This window comes from Aulostomus chinensis, chromosome 23 (genome assembly GCF_037954235.1).
Source record: "Aulostomus chinensis isolate RoL2024-O1b breed Wild chromosome 23, RoL_Achi_v1.0, whole genome shotgun sequence".
Taxonomy (NCBI): Eukaryota; Metazoa; Chordata; class Actinopteri; order Syngnathiformes; family Aulostomidae; genus Aulostomus; species Aulostomus chinensis.
Window position 1 is genome coordinate 19,756,905 of NC_141342.1, and position 21,797 is coordinate 19,778,701.

General features: G+C 42.2%; 1 protein-coding gene across 2 annotated transcripts in view; it reads left to right on the plus strand.

Annotated features, from left to right (window-relative positions):
* Positions 1-21,797, plus strand: part of LOC147239949 (ankyrin-3-like) — a 95,524-nt gene that overhangs the window by 63,797 nt on the left and 9,930 nt on the right. For both annotated transcript variants that reach the window (XM_086195060.1, XM_086195061.1), the window contains exons 28-41: positions 236-280; positions 1,349-1,455; positions 2,669-2,701; positions 4,814-5,038; positions 7,968-8,122; positions 8,371-8,582; positions 8,674-8,881; positions 9,940-10,036; positions 10,140-10,368; positions 10,991-11,116; positions 11,762-11,884; positions 12,404-12,430; positions 12,966-13,047; positions 14,291-20,449. In XM_086195060.1, the coding sequence (XP_086051186.1) occupies positions 236-280; positions 1,349-1,455; positions 2,669-2,701; positions 4,814-5,038; positions 7,968-8,122; positions 8,371-8,582; positions 8,674-8,881; positions 9,940-10,036; positions 10,140-10,368; positions 10,991-11,116; positions 11,762-11,884; positions 12,404-12,430; positions 12,966-13,047; positions 14,291-20,449 (7,828 nt within the window). The remainder of the gene's footprint in view (positions 1-235; positions 281-1,348; positions 1,456-2,668; positions 2,702-4,813; positions 5,039-7,967; positions 8,123-8,370; positions 8,583-8,673; positions 8,882-9,939; positions 10,037-10,139; positions 10,369-10,990; positions 11,117-11,761; positions 11,885-12,403; positions 12,431-12,965; positions 13,048-14,290; positions 20,450-21,797) is intronic.

Consider the following 21,797-nt stretch of genomic DNA (forward strand, 5'->3'; position numbering starts at 1 on the left):
GTGACTCCCTTTGACAGCTAATGTTCTCTCACCTTCTTCCACTGAGCCTCCCCTGACTCTGTGGAGCCCTGGGGAGGCCTGCCTCACACATTGGCAACCTCTGTTCTACACACTTGGAAGGGACAGGATTGAGTTCACTAAACGCCACGAGCTCTTCATTTAATTATAGATTAGGCTTGTTCACAAAACCTACTGAAACTAACCTGATAGCTTTTCTGCTCTCACGCTGCTCCAGATGCTCTGCAAGGAAAAGTCTTTTATTGTAGAGCACTACAACAAGGTATATGATCGAGTCACCATGCATGAGAATGTTATTGATATCATTTCTTATGTTAATTTACCCATTTTTTATGTCGCGTTGTGATCATGCAACACTTCTATCAGAATTTGTTCCATTGTTTTGTTCTAAAACAGAATGCCCAAAATCTGTCAGACCAATTTTCATCATAAATCCCCACATATAAAAACATACTAAATCATTTTTCTTTATTGTGCATCTGGTGGGTTTTTTTTGTAAAGAAACACACTTTGAACATTACAATCATTAAAATGCCTCAAACATCATTTTATGCAAATGCAAATATTTGTTCAAGTTTAACTGCTCAGCACAAGATATCGCTCAGGTCAGCGCTTGTCCAATGAAGGCTCCACGCTTCAACAATATTTTTTCAATGAATCTTAAAATCAGTGACCTCAGAAATGTTACACTTGCAGCATTTAACATTCTTTATTGATGCTCAAACAGTTAAATACAGGAAGGAAAACACTTTGGATAGATCTCAACTGAAGTCTTACATGGGATCAAGTATTATATAGAGGAACAAATCATATTTTTGTAGGATTTGTATAGTAGTACTAGTAGGACTGGAATCCTGTCAATGTTCCTGAAATAATGAGGACAGAGTAAAGCACAAGTGATTCTCATGTATCTGTCTATTATACTTGGCCGAGGTTTGCGCTCTACAAATGCCCTTCTGGTTCCTAATGGTATCCGTTATAGTGCGATAATTATTTTATGACTCAGCCATGAATCCCTCAAGAAGACTGAGTGTTGTCAGGAGCTGAATTGTGCTGTTATATCACAGCATCACCTCCTTTAACCCCAACGAGAGCAGATTTATGCATCCTTGTAGGGACTCTTGCAGCTATGTATTGATTATTACTTTGTTTCCGTCATTTATCCCATTCAATTTAAGTGCATGGCTTTGATGTTTGTGATGTCTTAAACGAACATTTTACACTCATTAAAAATCACATACACACATTTGTCTCTCTTTTTCTTGTGCACGTGCAGGATTCATTTCAAGCTGTCCTGCACATTCCAATGACCTTCTTGTCTCCTCCGCAGCATTTGGCAGTGGCCAAAGACTGTGACAACGACTCTCTGAGGAGATATAGCTGGACGCCAGACGCTCTGGATAATGTCAACCTAGTCTCCTCACCGATACACTCCGGGTAAGCCTGTGCGAAAGGATGAATGGATGAAGATCAGGGAAAATATGTGCCCTCCTGAGGAATGATGAAGGGAAAGGTAGAGAGCTTACTGATTGAACAGTGTTGGCGGATGGATGAGAGGGTGGGAGGGAGAAGAATTCAGCTGCTTGTCTTCGTTGCCTCCTTCCTGTTCTGTATTCTCTGTCTGTCTTCCCTGCCACTTCCCCCTCTCTTTCATTTTTGTCCTCTGGAGAGAACAGCTCTTACCTGCAGTGGTTTCTCCCTGTTCATCTCTGATTGTTTTAAAACTGTAAATAATCTGTTGGCAGATAAAATTGCTCCTCCTTTATTTTCAATCTACGTGTTTGTTGATTACCAATAATACATCTGGATACCGAGGACGTAAATTTAAACGGTCGCTGTGCTTGAGAGCTTGACACAAACATTTTTAGACAGTTTTGCGCTTGTTAGCCTTTAGTCGCCACTAGCTTCAAGCTAAAAAATATATGTGGCTGCAAGAAAAGATGCAGTATTAAAAAAAACACTTATTTGTGAACTTAAGAACCCTATTTGTGGAAAAAAACGTACTTTTAGTTGCTTTACACAAAATATTGACAGTTGTTTCCAAATTTTCATGACAATGAGGAGTAAATAAAAGGAACCAGGAGTTTAATGTTAATAAATTATTGTTATGGCTAACCTTGTTCACTCTACACAGACATCAGTTCACATCAAACCACATGAAACATTGTATGTGAACATAAAATTAAGTCCAAAACATGAATAAATAAAGAATTACAAAATTACCTTTGATTTGTTCTTCCAACACGTGGGGCTGTTGATGACTTCTCCTCGTCAAAAACTGGTTATTCCAATTGTCCAACATGAATGAATGCAGCATTATATGGTGCTTGTCCTTAAATGTGACCACATAAAGTTCCTTTACTGCTACTTCTGTGGTAGATGTGAGTATTTGACTGATGAAAACGGTTTTCGTAGAATAACAAACTCTAGTGCACTTCTGTTTGTGTGACCAAAGTTTGGGATGGGAAATACAATGTGGGTCCTTTAAAAGTCACGGAAAATGTTCAAATTGTCTCCAATGGTCAGAGTCGAGTCTCTCTGCAGAAATGAGGGAGCTGGGGTTCTGGAATGGTTCTCTTAGTGTTATCTCAGTGACAAAGCAGTATTGTTGACATGTCACTCCTGCATTGCTTTGTCGTCCATCCTACAGTTTTTCCTCTCCGCTCCCGCAGTACGACAGCAGGTGATTGACTGTGATTGATTGTACTCTTTATTACCACTTTGATTGTGTTATTTCCTGGTGACATCACATCCCTCTCCTCGTTGTTCACTCATAACAGCTGTGTTTGCTCTCCTCACACAAACTGTGACGTTAAGGATTTGAGTGTTGTTTTTTTTTCTTGTGTTTTATTTGGAGGACCTTTTTGAGTCTCCTACTAATCTGAATGAATTTATTTGTCAAGATGACAAATGGATGATTCTAACTTTGTAATGAGTGAAAAGATGTGGACAGAGCAACTAATAACTAGTTATACATATATATATTTATTATTTATGAATATATGTTTGTTTTGGGTTCGATAGTCCGAGTGAATCTTTATATTTGCTGTGAGGTCATGAAAATTACATTTCTACTCTCACTGGTCGTCAACTGTTACATACACACTAGCAACATATATTACCAAACGTGCATGATACAGGTGTGTGTGTGTGTGTGTGTGTGTGTGTGTGTGTGTGTGTGTGTGTGTGTGTGTGTGTGTGTGTGTGTGTGTGTGTGATGTGACTTCTTCCTTTTAAAGGTGTCCTGTGGAGTTTTCTTCTAAACAAATGAACAAAACTCTCACATTATGTGTGATTCAAAAAACATTCCGCCTCATTCAAGACGATGTCATGCACAAATTTATTCATCAACCCTTTGGATTTTAGCCCTCAATTTATTTTTGCTGACTGGAACCAAAGCCTGATGGTATTTTGCAAAAAAAAAAAAAAAATAGTAGCTCAATACCAGAGGTCACAAACCCCACAGGGTACCTTTACATTGAGCGCACAGAAATGCGCTACCTTCTAATACGGGTAAAACAAAGGTTACACTGGAGGCTTCTGTGTTGGCATCTTGGCTGTTGAATTCAGATTTTACCCACAGAAACATAAGACGTAGTACTTCATCAGAAGAGTATTCATTGTCATTTGTTGTCACAGTTGTTAGCGTTGTTAAACAATTAGTTCCCTCATGTCAAAGTCAGTAGATCTTTGGTCATGTAAATATCTTAAGTAAGCCCGGTGGTTAACATTAGCTTCAGGTAGGTAGCATTTCGTTCAACGGGTTGAAATACGCCTGCAGATACAGCACTCTTAAAAGCTTTAATGTCTAAACAGAGGTAAGGTTGAAGTCATGCATCTTTGGTGCAATTCTTTGATAGCGTAATGTTAGTTTAATAGTATGAAGTCAGCATAATAGCATCGGATTAGCATAACATTAGCATAATAGCATAACATTAGCTTTGCACTTTTAATGATTTTATTGACACCGCAAAGGGGTGTTCATTTGTTACGATTATCTCGCTGAACGCAACTTGTACATTAGCTGCAGGATAATGTCAGCATCTTATTGGTATCAGCAGGTAGTTTGATGCTTCAGGTTTGCTCAAGTCTTAATAGGTATGTGATTTATGGGCCTCTCCAAATGTTTTTGAAATAAACTGATAAATATCGCCTGTCAGCCAAAGTGAATTGTAAATTTCAAATATCTGGAGAGGAAAAAAAAAGAAAATGTCATGCATCCCTTTGTTCACGACAAAGCTTATTTTCAGCAAATTCAACATCCACAATAAAAACCTTTTTGGTTTAGGGAACCCAATAGCGATGCAAACTTCCTTGTTGACGTACAAAAAGATACATCATCCGTGTGACAGTCTATGATATGATTTTTCTGAATATTTTATTTTCTGTAGTGAAAATGAATCGAGGGAAAATGATGCCTACATATTCACTGACGTGTGGACTGAATATGTTGGCTACCTGTGGAGGGCGGGGTTATATTCATACTGTGCTTGAGTTTTATAAGCTCAGTCATAGCCAATACAGAAGCCTTCTTACATCTTCTTTATCTCTCCTCACATGTGTGTTTTGAAGACCACAGCATGGGAAGGATCCTCACGTGTCTCCATCGATACTGATATTAGACCAATATGTACTTTATCTTTTATTCCATTCTCTTCTTTATCCTTTTTTCTCCCAATTTGATACTCTTTCTTTCCCATTCCTCCCACTCGTTGTTCCCCCTGGTATTTGTACTCTCTGCGTCACGGTGTCTGTCTCCTATCTGTCTTCTCCTGTCCTTCCTTCTCACTGTCAGGTTCCTGGTCAGCTTCATGGTAGACGCCAGGGGCGGTTCCATGAGAGGAAGTCGTCACAATGGCATGCGCATTATTATTCCGCCCCGGAAATGCACAGCGCCCACCAGGATTACCTGCCGGCTGGTGAAGAGGCACAAGCTTGCGTCGCCTCCTCCGATGGTGGAAGGAGAAGGCCTGGCTAGCCGGCTGGTTGAGGTTGGCCCTGCGGGAGCTCAGTTCCTTGGGTAAGGCTTCATGTTTCTCTAGAACTCATGATATTATAGCTTTGTTTAAATGCTTACTTTTGTGCACTTTTGTTTAGTGACATCTTCCCTCTGCTTCTCGCCATCGCCATTCTCAAACATCTGCATTTATATCTGAGAGTATGAATGTGTGGGAGTGCATGATTTAGGTCTGCAGCTTCATTAATAAGTAGAGTGTTGTGGTGCGGCGAGGGTTCCCTTCAGGCAAATTAAAGAAAAACAAAGAAAGAGAGTCAATATGCGCCTGTGTTTCACTTTTAAGTCTCATCATGCTATATGTAAAAGAGGCTCACAACCAGCAAACTCATTCAAGACGTTCATTTCCTGTTTCATTTGGCATACTATAGTGTTAATACGGCAAATCAAAATCGTCTGAATTTATGATGAACAAGTGAATATGGTTCAAGTTGTTTGGGAGTAGCTCAGCTAAATAAAGAAATAAAAGTCTATCCAGATGTTTTTGGGTAGAAGAAGGATGAGAACACTAGAACTGTGGTGTGCTTGGTGTGAGTCTGATCTTTTAGTGTTACAGGAACTAAGTAGACAGCAACCTGAAAGCGTAGACTTCCTTCAGGATGACCTGGAAGTGACATTTGCGCCGTAGTGCAGCAGTAGTCTGCTCCTTCATGCAAAACTCTAAATATCACTCAACGGAACAGACACTCTCCGAGGTCTGCTCATCACTGTTTGATTGGGCAAAGTCCAAGTGCCCTCTAGTCTTTTGTGGGACTGCATCATACAGCTGTTCTCCTGTAAGACAGGACGTTTTGGCTCTCCATCAAACACATCCAGTTTGGAATTGTGTTACTTTAGATCTCTGCGCATTCACTGCATGTAATATAGTAATTTCTGTTCCTGATATCTTAAAAAAATATTACCTCTTAGTACAAATCTAGTGCTCAGTGGTGTGTGCTTTCACTGACTTTTTCAAGTGTGTGTTTTATGTATGTATGTGGGCGTGTGTGTGTGTGTGTGTGTGTGTTTCTTTGTCTTGTGGACACAGTAAACTGCATCTTCCCAGAAAGCTGCCAGCCCTTAATGATGGCGAGAGCCTGGTTAGTCCAGTGCTCCAGCTGGGACCCAGAGGAACTAGATTTGTTGGGTAGGAACCAAACATCCAACCCGCTCCTCTCCGTCCTCCCACCTCCCTGAGGAAATGACATGAGCGAGGCTGATTCATGCTGATGGATATGATTATTTTACTCATCTCCGTTGACTTTGATTTATTAGAACATGACAGTAATATGGTTGCTGTGTAGTTTTGGCAAGAAATTGGTGAAATAGTAACATTTTCTGAAAGCCTAACTTAATTTGAGGAATATTCTCATGGATGATCTCAAGCATCATAGGGAGAATTTAGATTTTAGACAAGAAGTTCTTCCCAAAACTACACATTGTAACTCTGAATCCATTACAGTTACTTTTCAGAGTCTTTCATTTAGAAGATCATTGTAGTTTTATTTCCGAGGCTTTCAGAGGGCGTCGTCTAACGCCACTGAAAGTGGAGGTTTTGAGTGGCTGTTTTTTTGGGCTGGACTGTGCTTGTTGGGCATGTGCCTTTTCCTCCTCAAGCCAAGCATCATCCTGCTTCTCATGACTGCTCTTACTTCACCTTTAAGATCAGTTTTATGTCATCCCACATCAAAACAATCAGTATGCAAGGGGATATTTAATTTCCTGTGCGACTGGTCGGAAGGGTTAAGCCTCCTGTAACTTTATGGTGCAATGATGGCAATGAATGTGACGTTTGGAGGCTTAGAAGACTGGTTTTGTGCCTCAGTTATATTGCACTTTATCATCGTGTTATTATTTGACAAGCTTGGAACATTTTTTACGATTATTGAAAAAAAAAGTGAGATTTTTCACTGTTTCAGCACCTCAAAACTTCTCAAAAATGACAAACTAGAAATACCACATGGCACTTGTATACCTCCAGGAAGTTTGAAGAACTTCTCTGAAGGTCCTCCAGAGGTGTTGAGTTAATGAGAATGAGTCTGATTGACACTTCTACTGCAACTCGTGGACGAATTGCCTGTCTTTGTTTTTTTGTTTGTGTTTCTGCTGCGTCTCAGTGGAGCTTATGAATGGTCCTGACAACTGGGTAAACAAACAGTAAAAGGCAGAATGAAGTGCCGTGATATTACCTTTGGCTCCAGTTAGTTTTTGTAACTCAACGCTGACGGAATGATAGAGAACGTGGGTCATAGCGAATTGCAAATGACTTTGTTCTCCTGTGTTTGGTCATCAATGATGGTCAGTGCTGGAACCCACAGATACTCTTTGTACTGCATGGTAATTTACCCTAGTTGGATCTTGGAAGCAAATTTCAAGGTACCCTTCCCAGAGACTATCAGTGAATGTGCAGTAGCTCCTCTAATGTTGCAGCAGTTCTGTTCCTCTCTGAGGGAAATGTTCCGTAGCACATGTTCATCTTTCTCTCTTATGTTGTGATCATGTCTTGTTTATGAAAGGGCTGTGCAGCTTTCTCCTCCCGCTCTTCATTCCATTGCATCTGTCACATCATGTTCCATTCTGAACGTCCCTGCAGCACTGACACAGCCATCACTGTGAAGCAACACTGTCATCAGCAGACCATTATCCATTCATACCAGAACAAGCTGTGTTAGACACCAGTCTCTCCATTTTATTTCCCTTAAGCCAGCTCAAAGTAGTTCCAATGCTTTATTTAAAAAAAACAAACCAAACAAACATGATTTTCAGCTTGATGCTTCTGTTTCCAGTGTTCATCAACTTGACTTTTTACAACTTCAGTTCAAATTGTAAAGACTTTTTTTTTTTTTTTTAGGTTAAATTGAAATAAACCATCTTATTAACCAAATTGTGATATGAATCAATGCTGTTCAGCTCAACCTGAATAAATTATGTTTAATTTAACCTTGTCCCTCACCAGGCCTGTGATAGTGGAGATACCCCATTTTGGCTCAATGCGAGGTCAGGAGAGAGAACTGATCCTGCTGCGTAGTGAGAATGGAGAAGCCTGGAAGGAACATCTGTACGACTGTAAGACAGACGACCTCAACCAGCTGCTCAATGGGATGGATGAAGGTAAGACTTCAAATCATTTGCTTGAAGAATTGAAGAAACAGACGTCAATTGCAAATAATCAATTAAGCATTTAGAGTTTACCGTGTACGTTTCCAAAGCAATGTACATTTTAACCAAGTTAGCAGAGGTAATTAAAGCAGGTTTATTACAGCCAATCCAATATCAGACATGAACAGTTTTAGATTGAATCAGTAGTTGTTTTTGTGCTATTTCTACTTCATAGGAATAAATGTTTTTTCTTCCTGTAGAACTAGACAGTCCTGAGGAGCTGCAGAGGAAGAGAATCTGTCGAATCATCACCAAGGACTTCCCACAGTACTTTGCCGTAGTGTCTCGAATCAGGCAGGAGACCAATCAGATGGGACCTGAAGGTGGGACTCTGTGCAGCCGGAGTGTCCCATTGGTTCAGGCCTCTTTCCCTGAAGGTGCATTGACCAAGAAGATCAAGGTTGGACTGCAGGTGAGTTGATAGATCTGTTGCTTCCAGGTACTCAGGAAGAAGCTAATTTGATTCCACCAATTATTCACTGCGGTCTATCCCAACCCCCTAGGCCCAGCCAGTACCTGACGAAACAGTGAAGAAAATCCTTGGTAACAGAGCAACCTTCAGTCCCATTGTTACCGTGGAGCCAAGAAGAAGGAAGTTCCATAAACCCATCACCATGACAATTCCAGTGCCACCACTCTCAGGGGAGGGTCTCTCCAATGGCTACAAAGGAGACTGCACTCCCTGCCTCCGCCTTCTCTGCAGCATTACAGGTGTGTGTGTGTGTGTGTGTGTGTGTGTGTGTGTGTGTGTGTGTGTGTGTGTGTGTGTGTGTGTGTGTGTGTGTGTTCCTGTTCCTGTTCCTGTTCTTGCTACATATTGAGGACTAGAATATGCATTTAACCCTAACAGAGTGAGGACATTTTTGGAACGTGAGGACATTTTAGCCGGTCCTCACATCTTCAAAGGGCTGTTTGAAAGTCAAGACTTGGTTTTAGGGTCGAGGTGAGAATCAGGTTCTGGTTAGGTTTAGGGTCAAGATTAGGGGTCAGGCAGTCAGGTGAGATGGTGAGGTTTAGGGTGAGGGGCTAGGGAATGTATTACGTCAATGAAAGTCCTCACAAAGATATAAGTATAAGGATGAGGGTAGCGTGTGTGTGTGTGAGAGAGAGAGAGACAAGAGAACAAACAGCACAAGATGAGTCTTTAGATGGATTAAATATGCCAACAGTGAATGCAGAAAAATGCATCGAACAAATGTATTGATATTTGATGTTAACACCTCATTTTTACATACGGATGTCTGGAGTCCGATAATCTGTATTATACACTTAAAACTCCAATCATTTCCAATAGAAACTTCCATGATGTGTTTGTGATGCTACTACTTCTGTTTACTTATTAATTTTTGCCACAGAGTTTTAGATAGACAGTCAACAGTATACTGGCAAAAACATGCTAACAAGCTACTGTTGAGCTAAATAACAGGCTTTACCTTTTCTGCATCTATAGCAGAAGCATTCCATACATATTCTACACATCTAGATGCGGGAATTGGCTCCCCTGGTCTGAGCTCATTTCAGCATTGCAGTTTTTTCAATGAATATAACATTTATTAGCTCCAAACCTTTAAAAAAAAAAAAAAAAAAAAGCTCTGTTTCAGCCATCATTATTTGAGGTACACAGAGAAGTGGCAGTGGAAAAACTGTAGTGTGACACAGCTACATCAGCGCAGAAGTAAAAATGCTCAGGCTATGCATGCGTAGGCTACGATGTGCAGTTCACACAGACCCGAATCACAAGTATGAACAGTTGTGTGGCTCTCTGCTAGGTGGTACATCCCCGGCACAGTGGGAAGACATCACAGGCACAACTCCTCTCACCTTCGTCAATGACTGTGTCTCCTTCACTACTAATGTTTCTGCCAGGTGAGAAACAAAACATGTGCATGTCTTGCTTTGCTCATCCTAAGCCCTTTAGTATTGTGGCTGCTGTATTGCGTCTTCATCTTTTCTGCTGTTTCTTGTGCAGATTCTGGCTAGCAGACTGCCACCAGATCCCAGAGACAGTGGGCTTGGCCACGCAGCTGTACAGGGAGCTGATCTGTGTGCCCTACATGGCAAAGTTTGTTGTGTTTGCCAAGATGAATGACCCCGTGGAGTCCAGACTGAGGTGTTTCTGTATGACAGACGACAAGGTGGACAAGACCTTGGAGCAGCAGGAGAACTTTGAGGAGGTGGCCCGCAGCAAAGACATAGAGGTACGTACCTTTACCATTATATGGTGTGTGCTCTATTACCATCAACATGCTAGGTTTTTTGATTATGAAACATAATGAAACATTTTGTAATTCGTCCAAACACTAAATGTGATACAAACGGACTTAATTCATGCTCAGTACATTCATTTTAAGTTGTTGAAATCACCTATCACAAAGTGTGTGGCAGGCCTCTCCATGGGGCTCCAGACAGTGTTGAGGACGTGCCAGACTCGTAGTCATCAGGGATATCCTGTTGTATATGTTTTGGAGATCCAGTCGTTTGGAGGGAATTTGACCGTTTTCCTACTTCCCAAAAGTCAGAAACTAATAAATGACCCACAGAAAACCACAATAATGTGTAGTCTGCATCATCATTAATATGTATTCAATATATAATAGTCATTCAGATAACTATCTAAGGGGAGGACCACTTTCTCAGACTGTGAAAACCCTGATTTAGGCTAACAGCCTCCAAAGGGTTTTATTAGTAAATCAAGCTTAATTAAATCAGCAGTATTCCTCTAAAGTAGCAGAGTAGGGCAGGTAGCATAGAGTAGACGCAAGAGGATTGATGCCATTTGTTGGTGTGTGCTGTTCTAACTGTGTCGACATGCTGTCTCAGGTTCTGGAGGGCAGACCCATTCATGTGGACTGCTATGGGAACTTGGCACCTCTAACCAAAGCTGGTCAGCAGTTAGTTCTCAACTTCTATGCTTTTAAGGAGAACCGGTTGCCTTTCTGTGTCAAGGTACTTTTAACATAAACACCCTACCACCTTCCTTTTATCCATTTCTGGCTGGAATGTGTTGTTTGGAATATTTATGAATCGACATGATTAAAACCTGACTGAAAGGCTGCCTTCTAGTTGAATAGAAGACGGGACAAATATTTGAGTCCTACTCTACTTTAACCCCCCTACTCGCTTCCGGAACAATGTCCACAGGGTTTAACCTAGTTCCCTGTGGTTCTACTAAATAACGTCATTGATCGACCCATTAACTTGGAGATCTCACTAATCAATCTTGCATTGCTTGGTGCTCTGTTAATGGGAAATCTATTTTAGCTTTGTGAACTAGATCAGGCACCACTTCATCACAACACAACTCATTAAGACCTACGATAGCTGGGCAGCATGTGCATTTAACATGATGTAAGAACTGGTCTTCTTCATTGGCCAGTGTTTAACAAATTCTCAATCAGAATAACAAGTAGAATAGAACATGAAAACAGAATCACATGAGCGGAGTGACAGGACGTTTTTTTTTCTAATTACCAAAAACATTAAGCATAAACTTTGCACGTTTGCGTGTGCACGACAGTGTACGTGCATACTGAATTACATGAGTAGAACCAACTAACAAGCGCACATAAAGAAGCCATGTTCTCTTTCTAGGTAAGAGACCCAAGCCAGGAGCCTTGCGGTCGTCTTACTTTTCTTAAAGAGTGTAAGACGGCAAAAGGACTACCACAGACTGCCGTGTGCAACCTGAACATCACACTTCCTGCGGTGAAAAAGGTAAGGTTGAACTCATCATTCTCTGTTGTCACCTCCATAACCATACTCATGATTCGGGTAGTTTTGGCCCCCGTACCACTGATAGATGAAACACAGAGAAAGACTTTGGCCAAACTGCCGCCACTGTGTCTTTTATCTGTTTAAGGCTTCTCTCTCTCTCTATATATATAGGTTATCTATGCAGTGGTTTCTTGTCATTGGCTGTTAAACGTTATTGCAATCAACCTTTTGATTTGGATGACATGCTTTTGGCTGAGGGCTTCTTTGCAAAGGGATTTTTTTCCAGCTTGGCTTTTTGTGGCTTGAGTTGATTTGCTTCTTTTGCAACTGAATGTTGGCGCTTTTTTTTTTATTTGATGTTTGTTTGGTCTATTTATTTTTGTGTGCGTTGCTACAGTGGCTTCTCTTCTGAGTTGGAGCTTCTGTCAATCACTCCTTTTTCACACCCTGATGTTTCTTTTCCCCCTGCTTTCCATTATGTTACTCCCCCCTGTTTCTGCAATGCATCTTGGGAACCAGGAAATGGATTCAGATGCCGAGGATGAGGTAAACTACACCCTCCCCATCATGTGCTATCCTCTGTGCTAGATCTTAAGCGGCCCTGCACTGCTCATCATAGCCTTATTCTTTCCGCTTCTACAAAGGAAAATTTAATTTTCCTTGATCAAAGCAACCTTAAGCTGCGGAGTTTTGCATGATATAAACATGAAAAACGATTTGCTTTATCCCTTGCGTTGTGATTTTAGTGGCTTTGGAGATACTTACATTGTCCGTTAGTCAAGATTCAGCCTCAAAATAATTCCAGTTAATTTAGATTTTGTAGCCTTATCTTGACTAACTTAAGCTAGACTAGACTGGTAGATTAACCATGTCTATCTAGATGAAATGGAGGATGTGAGTGCAGCGAATACTCTTAAAGGAGAATTTGCTGCCTTATCATGTAACTAAAATGGAGTTTTTATATATGTAATACCAGCTAATCCAGATTATTGTGTTTCCTTCAGTTGCTGATTTGGCAGCAATATGCAATGTAGGGTGGCCTAGAACTGATAGGTTTTTGTGTTGTTTGCTATTGTTGCAGACTGAAAAGCCAGAGCGACGTCATACCTTTGCATCTCTAGCCTTACGTAAGCGCTACAGCTATCTGGCCGAGCCTGCACTGAGTGAGTTTGTCATTTTCACTAACAAACCCATGAATATAATAATGCCAATTGTCTCGGATAAATTAGTTTATCAACAATTTACATAACCTGTCAAATGCGTGTTCAAATAAGTAGATAGTTGTGACTTACTTAATGTAAAATGCATCTTTCTCTCCTTGCATAACATACACAGTCCACATGCTTGTTTACAACATGGTACATATTTTTGCATGGGTCAATGAGTGTTTTTTCAATTACTGTGCTGTGCCTGCCCACGTTGTGAGTTGTACTTCTTCTGGGTTTGTTTGTTTGACTTCCACTGCTGAGTTTTAGACATCTGAATTCAGCAACATCAGAATCTTTCTTTGACTTGCCAACACGATGGTATTTGGCATTTCGGAAGGAGGTCAAAGAAAAATTGTATTTCTTCTTCATTTGTCCCCTCTGAGTTATAAAGCTCCTTTGGCTTTGTGATGATGTAGCAGCTTTTTGTGGGACAAAAAATGCATGTTAGGATGTTTTGAGTTTGGCTGCCTTTCGGGTGCATTTGTTTTTCTTAGTTCTTCACAATTTCTGCTTGTCACCAGTTTTTATTGATCTTGCACGACAAAATGGGCCAAAAGTCTTGGAAACCACATTTTGTCATATTTCATTTGTTGTATAATAGAAGGAAAGTAGAAACTTCTGCAGCCCTTGGATCTATTGCATTGTATTTGCTAAACTGTCTGTGGGGAATCTGTTATGATGTAACTTTTGGACCAAACAGATAAAAGGCACTTTATAAAGCGGATTGAAATTGGAGCCAGAATCCCTACACTGATTTCAGAACATCTGAAGTCCAAAGAGAGAAGTTTTTTTTTATGTGTTGATCCCGTTGCATTTGTCTTGGCATTTTTCCGTTATCAGCTGTGAGTCCATGTCATCATCCTTGGGATTTTACTTTGCTGCTGTATGTGCTGTGTTGGATTTCTACATTATGTTGTTGTTGCTATTTTAGTCATCGCCTAACCGTGAATCACACAGGAACAGTTTTTTGTATTGCCATCTTCAATCAATACTCAAATATCTTATCTGAGCACTTTATAAAACTGCTGTTTTTCCTTACTACTAGGTCTGCATCACTGACCAACTCTCCTTCCTCTAATCTCTTCTTCTTTCACATTTTTTCTTTATTTTCCCAACATAATTTTTGTTACCTTTACTACTCCACGTTTTTGTTTTGTTTTTTTCCCCTCCATCATTATTTCTACAAATTCATCTGAAGAAACAGCAGTTGAGCGAAGCACAACCGCAAGAACACTGCCTGCTGGTTACCCTCACAAACCTGTCTTTCCAACCAGACCTTACCCACCATGGTCGGCTGCTCCTATTACCATCCCTGGCCAAACAAGGCCCATCGGAGTGGGGGGTTCCCTCACCTCTTCCGATTCACCGTCAGGCTCACCAGCTGCTTCTCCACTGAAATCTTCCTGGCCTTTCTCCCCATCACCTGCATGTCCTCCACCTATCAAAGCCACCCTGGGAGCTACACAGCCAACACCTAACCTATCATCCCCAGCTAAATCTGTTAGTGACATAGTTTCCTCATCCCCCTTAAGGTCTTACAGGACTATGCCTTCACCTATCAAAACAGTTGTCCAGCAGGGTCAGTATCCTGTCCAGGGGTCTGCCAGCTTTGTCTCATCTGGAAGCCCGTCTAAAACTGCCACAGATCCAGCATCTATCAGAAGTCTTGCTTCAGCATATACATCAAGGACTTCACCAATTCACACAATACCCAATGGTTCTGTTCCAGTGAAATCATCAACTCATACTTCTGCTCCAGCATCACCAAAGACACATTACAGCATGTACAATTCTGACCTTCCCTATAAAAGTGGACCCTCAGTTGTGACAGAGGCAGGAGCACCTAACATTTCTTCTGTTAAAACCATCTCCAGCATGACCTCTTTGAAAACCCCTGCAGATTCAACACTCTCACCCCGAGGAGGGAGGTCATCCCTATCGTCTCTTTCCTCAACAGGCCAGACAACCATTGCCTCCTCAGAACTGTCCATGATGAATGGAAATGTCTCTCCAGTTAAATATCCATCCTCCTCCTCCACGCCTTCTTCCCCTTCTTCTCGACTTCTCTCTGAGAGAAGTAGCAGCCTTCAAGAGAGGATCCAAGCCACAACCCAAGCAGCAACATCCGGTGTTAGTGCTGCTATAAATGAAGCTATAGACTCATACTCTGTGTCAGGCTATGGCACACTTAAATCACGGTCATCCTCACGTAGATCTGGGTCAGCAAGCTCTGCTTATGGTTCTCTTAGATCTGCAGCTACCGCCTCAACCTCAACAGTCTCATCTAATACAGTCACTGTACCTGTGTACTCCTTAGTCAATGTCATTCCTGAGACACCTGTCAAACCGGGGCCAGGATCTCTCAAAATGGCACTGCCTGATTCTCCTCGTGCCTCCCCCTCTGTTTCTTCCTCTTTGGCGTCCTGTGTAACAGGATCAAAAATTAAGTCCCAATTGAAATCCCCTCCGTTTATCACACCCCCCATCATCCACCCGACCGCAGCTTCCAACCAGGAGATACTAAAAGATGTAGCAGACATGAAAGAGGACCTCATGAGAGTGACGGCAATCCTGCAGACAGACACACAGACGGCAGTTAAAACCGTTCAAACATCACATACCGGCACTCCCAAAGAGTCCAAGGTAGAGGATGATGAGCCATACAGCCTAGTCGAGAAAGTGAAAGAAGACTTGGTGAAAGTCAGTGAGATACTACAGAAAGATATCATGAGCGAAGGTAAGACCATTTCAGTTAAAGAGAGAGTCTCAGAGGATGAATGGGAGGAATTTTCAAAAGATGAGATTGAGGAAGCACAAAGAAGCGCCTTGTCCGAATACTACCCTTCTTTTGATGAAAACACCCTTTTACTCAAGCACCAGTCAAGCAAAGACTTAGAGTTGGCTAAAGTAGTAGATTTCTTAACAAATGACATTGGTGCTAGTTCACTCTCAAAAATGGCAGAATTGAAATCTAGGTCTGAGGAGGAGGCAAGGGGGGAAGGGGAAGAGAAACAGAAACGTGTGCTCAAACCATCCATGTCGATACAGGAGCACAAACTCAAAATGCCTCCACCTGTTTCAGGCATGCTCAGATCTCCCTCTGAGAAGGACCTAAGCAAACTTGCTGAATCATATCAGGGGACAGACACTATTTTGGAATCACCAGAGGACCTGTCTCATGAGCAAGATAAGAGTCCCCTGTCAGACAGTGGGTTTGAGACAAGGAGTGAAAAGACACCCTCTGCTCCTCAGAGTGCAGAAAGTACGGGACCAAAGCCTTTATTCACAGATTCGCCCATCCCTCCCTGTGTGACTGAGACCAGGACTGAAGTGGTCCACATTAGGAGCTATGAGCAGCCTGATGATGCATGTGAGCCTGTACTCATGGAGGAAGCTGCATCTGCTCTTCCCTCTACAGAGCCAGATGCTGCTTCCACAGCCTTACAGATGAAAATGCCAGAAGAGGACTCCGGGATGAACAAAAGCATGTGTCTTAAAGAGGAAACTCATATTACCACTACTACTAGGATGGTGTACCACAAGCCCCAACTGACTGATGGTGCAGAGATGATAGAAGAAGCTATGTCGGTTAGAGATATCATGAAAGCTTTCCAGTCAGGTAGGGACCCATCTAAAGAACTAGCAGGGCTTTTTGAACACAAAGCTAGCCAGGATGCTGTCAAAGGTGATGAGCTGACTCCTAGATTTCTTGACAGAGATGTTAAATCAAAGCCCAAAGTTGAAAGGATAATTGAGGTTCATATTGAAAAGGGCCACAGCACAGCAGAGCCAACTGAGGTTTTCATCAGGGAAACCAAGAAGCACCCTGAGCTTTATGTCTACAAAGGGGACCGTGGACTTAGGGAACTTACCGATTACGATGAGGCTCAACAGGAAGAGGAGGAGCTCACTGCCGAAGAACCACTGCCCTCCTTCCTGGAAACATCACGTGTTAACACCCCTGTGTCACATGAGGAGGAAAGTCGCCCGAGCTCTGCCCAGCTGATAGCAGATGATTCATATAAAGCCCTAAAACTATTAAGCCAGCACTCTGTAGAATACTGTGATGATGAGCTCTCCGAGATCAGAGGCGAGTCATATAGGTTTGCTGAGAAAATGCTGCTCTCAGAGAAGCTTGATATGTCATCATTGTCTCACTCTGACACTGAGGATTCAGCAATGGTGACTGACAAAAACCATCCCATAACTTCAGAGGAGAGTGGTAGCCGGAGCACTGAAAGCATTAGTCAGCAGCAGGGGAGCCCAAGAAGAGAATTTGTTTCCAAGACCTCAAAAGATGGGTCCCCGAAATCAGGTAAATTCTTGCACAGGGATGAACCATCTCAGTTTGATAAGGTTACAGTGCTCCATTATACCACAGAACCAGGCAGCCCTAAACATGCGGTTTGGATGCGATTTACAGAGGATAAACATGACAGGAGCAGGGACAAACTCCTTTATGAGGATAGGGTGGACCAAACTGTAAAAGAAGCTGAGGAAAAACTCAGTGAGGTATCACAGTTCTTCCGTGACAAAACAGAGAAGCTGAATGATGAGCTGCAGTCCCCGGAGAAAAAGCCCGTCAGACAGGAACTGAAGGAACCCAAGTCATGGCCTAGCTCAGCATGCAGTAGCCCTGAGAAAACACAGCAGAAGCCTACAGAGGGATTCAGTAAAACCAAACTTAAGGAGCCTTCTGTTGTTGGTAAAACATTTGGCAGCACCACAATACCTGAAAAGAAAAGCTTCAGCTTACCAAGCAGTCCTCAAAAAGGCATGTTCTCTCGTATCAGTGAGGATCAAGTTAAGACCAGTGAGTCCGAACCCTGTTCTCCTGCTCATATAACATCCACATCCAAAGTTAGTGCTGTGAGGATGAAGTTTGAATCAGAGGCTCAGAAAAGAAGTCAGGCTAGTCCAACAAAAATCCCCCCTCCAGTGCAGCCAAAACCTTCAATAAAGAAATTACAGGAGAGCAAACTTCCTGTCTATCAGTTTTTTGCTGGAGGGAAAACATCAAAAGCATCTGAGACATCAGAAGAACAAAGCTCCAAAAGGGATGAAGAGAAGGTCAAATGTGTTGCCTCAGACAGCAGTAAACCAGCTTTGCATTTGCCAAACAAAAACATCCCAGAGGCTTCATCACAAATTACGAGAGGGAACGATGTTCATTCCAGTGTAACTCAGGAAATTCAGGAAAGCCATAAAAATCAGAAAGTTACGCCTCCTGTCATTCACGACACTGCTAGACTTCTGGAGAAAGATAGTGATGCTAAAAAATATCAAGATCCTAAAGAGGTCATAAATGAGATGTCAAGAAAAGATAGTGCGGAACCACTGAACAAAAACTTCAGAAAAAAGACAGAATCTCAAATTCCTGTAAGAACAACGTCTTCTTGTTTGGATAATGATCTGACAAAGAAACAGACAATTACCAAACCATCACAGATTCCTACTTTATGTAAGAGCAAAAGCCCCGAGACAACCCCAACAAAAACAGATGAAAATCTAACTTTTGAAATTCTGGATAATGCACCTAAAGACTCAAACTCCAATAACCTCCTCAGCCCAAGAGAAATGCTTGAGAAAGCCATGACTCCTCCAGCTGCCATAGCAACCAAAGAGAACTTCAAAGGTATTAAAACATTACCTGTCTATGTCAGTGTCCAGGTGGGCCGGCAGGCAGAGAGGGAGGCCAAAGGGGCATTGTACACAGTCAAACAGAACTCAAACCTAGCCCTTAGTCCCATAAGCCCTGATGATGACACATTAGAACAGGTTTCTTTCATAGATAGTTCAGGGAAAAGCCCCATAACACCAGAGACCCCCAGCTCTGAGGAGGTCAGTTATGAGCTCATGTCCAAAACCCCCGATGGCTTTATGGGATTTATGCCAGGGAAACCAAGTCCGATCATGGAGGTATCTGAAGAATCAGAAGAGGATGACCAAGGCAGAGTTATTTTCTCTTTTACAGAGTCCCTACCAGAAAGCAAAGCTACTGTTCATGCAGCTCAAGCAGACATTGCTAACGCTAATAAGCAATTTACTGATAACCAGCAGGAATTTCCTGATAATATAATCCAGCAAGAAATGACAATCAATGGCATGTATGATGAATTAACAGGGCAGGACAGGCAAGAAGTCTCAAAAGACAAAGGTATTGCTTATATCGAGTTCCCTCCCCCACCCCCTCTGGACTCAGCGTCAGAAATTTCAGACCCAGAGAAGAAAAGTTCTTGTGCATCATCAGAAACTGAGACAGAAATGATGGAGGTAAATTTGCAGGAAGAACATGACAAACATCTGCTGACAGAACCAATAATACGTATTCAACCCCCTTCCCCTGTGCCCCTTGAGGAAGATGACAGTCACCCACATGCTGAAGATGATGATGATGAGGAGTCTGTCTTCCACCCGATCCCCTGTAAGAAATTCTCTTTCAAAGTTTCTGAGGAGGAGGAAGAAAGGAGGAGGGAGAAGGAAAATGCATCTAAAACAAAAAAACCAGACAAGAATGGAAACAACAAAGAAACTTATAATGGGACCAACGGCTCAAATGGTTCCAATGGTTCTAAAAGTTCAAATGGCAAAGGAGAGGACTATGATTATGAACAGAATGGAAATGACCAATCCATAACAGACTGTTCAATAGCCACAACAGCTGAATTTTCTCATGATACTGATGCAACAGAGATAGACTCTCTAGATGGATATGAACTTCAGGATGAGGATGATGGCCTGTGTGAACAGGCAGATTTAAGGCTGTTCGGCCCTGTGGACAGCCGGAGAGATGTCTGGGCATCAGACACATTTAGGGCATCAGACCGCTCTTTTCCTCAGACTAAACTTGAAGTTATTGAAGAGGAGAAAACCCCGGAGGAGTATCAAAAGGACAAAAAAGATACCCCATCAAATGGTGGAAAACTTGAAGATGGTAGTAAAGAAGGGGTTGATAGTCAGGAACAAAAACTCTCTGGTAAAGATGGTTTTTCGGATACTTACTTTAGTTATAAATTAGAAGAAGAGTTTAACTCTCCTTTTAAGACTGTTGCTACTAAAGGGCTGGACTTTGACCCTTGGCCCAGTAAAGGTGGAGAAGAAGATGTGGTTGATATGGGAGGGACACGGGGAAGCAATGGTGAGCCTAAGCCTTTTGGACTGGCAGTCGATGACCAGTCTCAGGCTACAACACCAGACACTACCCCAGCCCGAACGCCCACGGACGATAGCACGCCGACGAGCGAGCCAAACCCATTTCCCTTCCATGAAGGGAAGATGTTTGAGATGACACGCAGTGGTGCGATTGACATGAGCAAGAGGGACATGGTGGAGGAGAGGCTCCAGTTTTTTCAGATTGGTGAGCATTTCTACTCAGCGGGCAGGTACAGGGTCAGGGACTCAGAGCTAAATGCTTCCTCCCAAGATAGCAAGCAGGATAATACTCAGGATCCCACATTTACCTTTACAGTTCCTCAGGTCCCCGTACACACTACTACTGTCCAACTGGAAATATCACATTCAGTTGGCAGTTACAGCACATGCAGAGACTCAGTGTCCAACCCTGAGCCTAAATTCTCCACCTTTAGGACAGGTTTCAAGCTGTCATCTGCTAAAACCACTGATAAATCATGTAGCAGTTCTAAATGTCCATCAGGCAGCTTTGATTACTCTAATGACAAAATCTCAGGTACAAATGTAGATAGTTCTTATTCTGTAACCTCAAATTACTCACATTTCAATACATCAGATATGACAGATTATTCTTCAAATCCTAGAATTCATTTTGACACGTTGGAACAGAGGGATTACTTAGATGGAACAAGCACAGACGCTTCATCTGCACCTTCACATCAGAATACTAATCCCCAAATATGGAGCAACAATTTTTGTAGCAATATCCGCGACCCCCATTATGTCCATGTTGATGTCATTCAAGCTGGCAATATTATGTTCAACTTGTTGCCATCTTCAGTACCCTCCCTACAAGAGGTTAGCAGGATAGAAGCATCCCTTAGCCAGTTACAGAATCACAGCAGGGATGATCGGAATTGTACTCACGTGGCAATAATGAGCATGGGAGCCAAAGAGGTCAAACGCCAGATATGCAAGTCCAGGTTGCCGGTGAGGTTGCCTGACACCAGAAAAGCACAAGAAAATGTTAATAAATTCCTTGAAAGGAAACATGCAACACATAAAGTCAGAGACCCTTTTGAGAATTCATCATTTCCTAAATCTAGGATCCCAGTAATGAAAGCCATGAAACATTCCTCTTGTTTTAGAGAGCAGAAGCAGAACAGAAAATCTGCAGTCAGAACTTCCATGGGTAAAAAGCAGCTGGCTAAAGACACATCAACGACTGAACACAAATGTAATTTAGCCAAAACTCCAGGACAATGTAACACAACTGAGAAACGGAAGAAATGCATAGTTACAAAAAGGTCTGTCAGAAGCCGTGTAGACAAGCTTTTGGACCATACCATTTCCAAGGAGGCCGAAACAAAGTTAGCGGGGAAAACATCTCCCACTGAGGAGGAGGAGAGCTGCAGCCTCAGCACATCCAGGATCACTTGCTCGTCTAGAGCTTCTAGAAGTTCCTGCCCTTCACGCACCTCTACCTCCACCTCCACCACCACCACCACATCAACACCATCTCCTAGAGATGTGAGAGCTGAGGTTGAGCAGGCCAACATTGAGAGGCTGAGGAG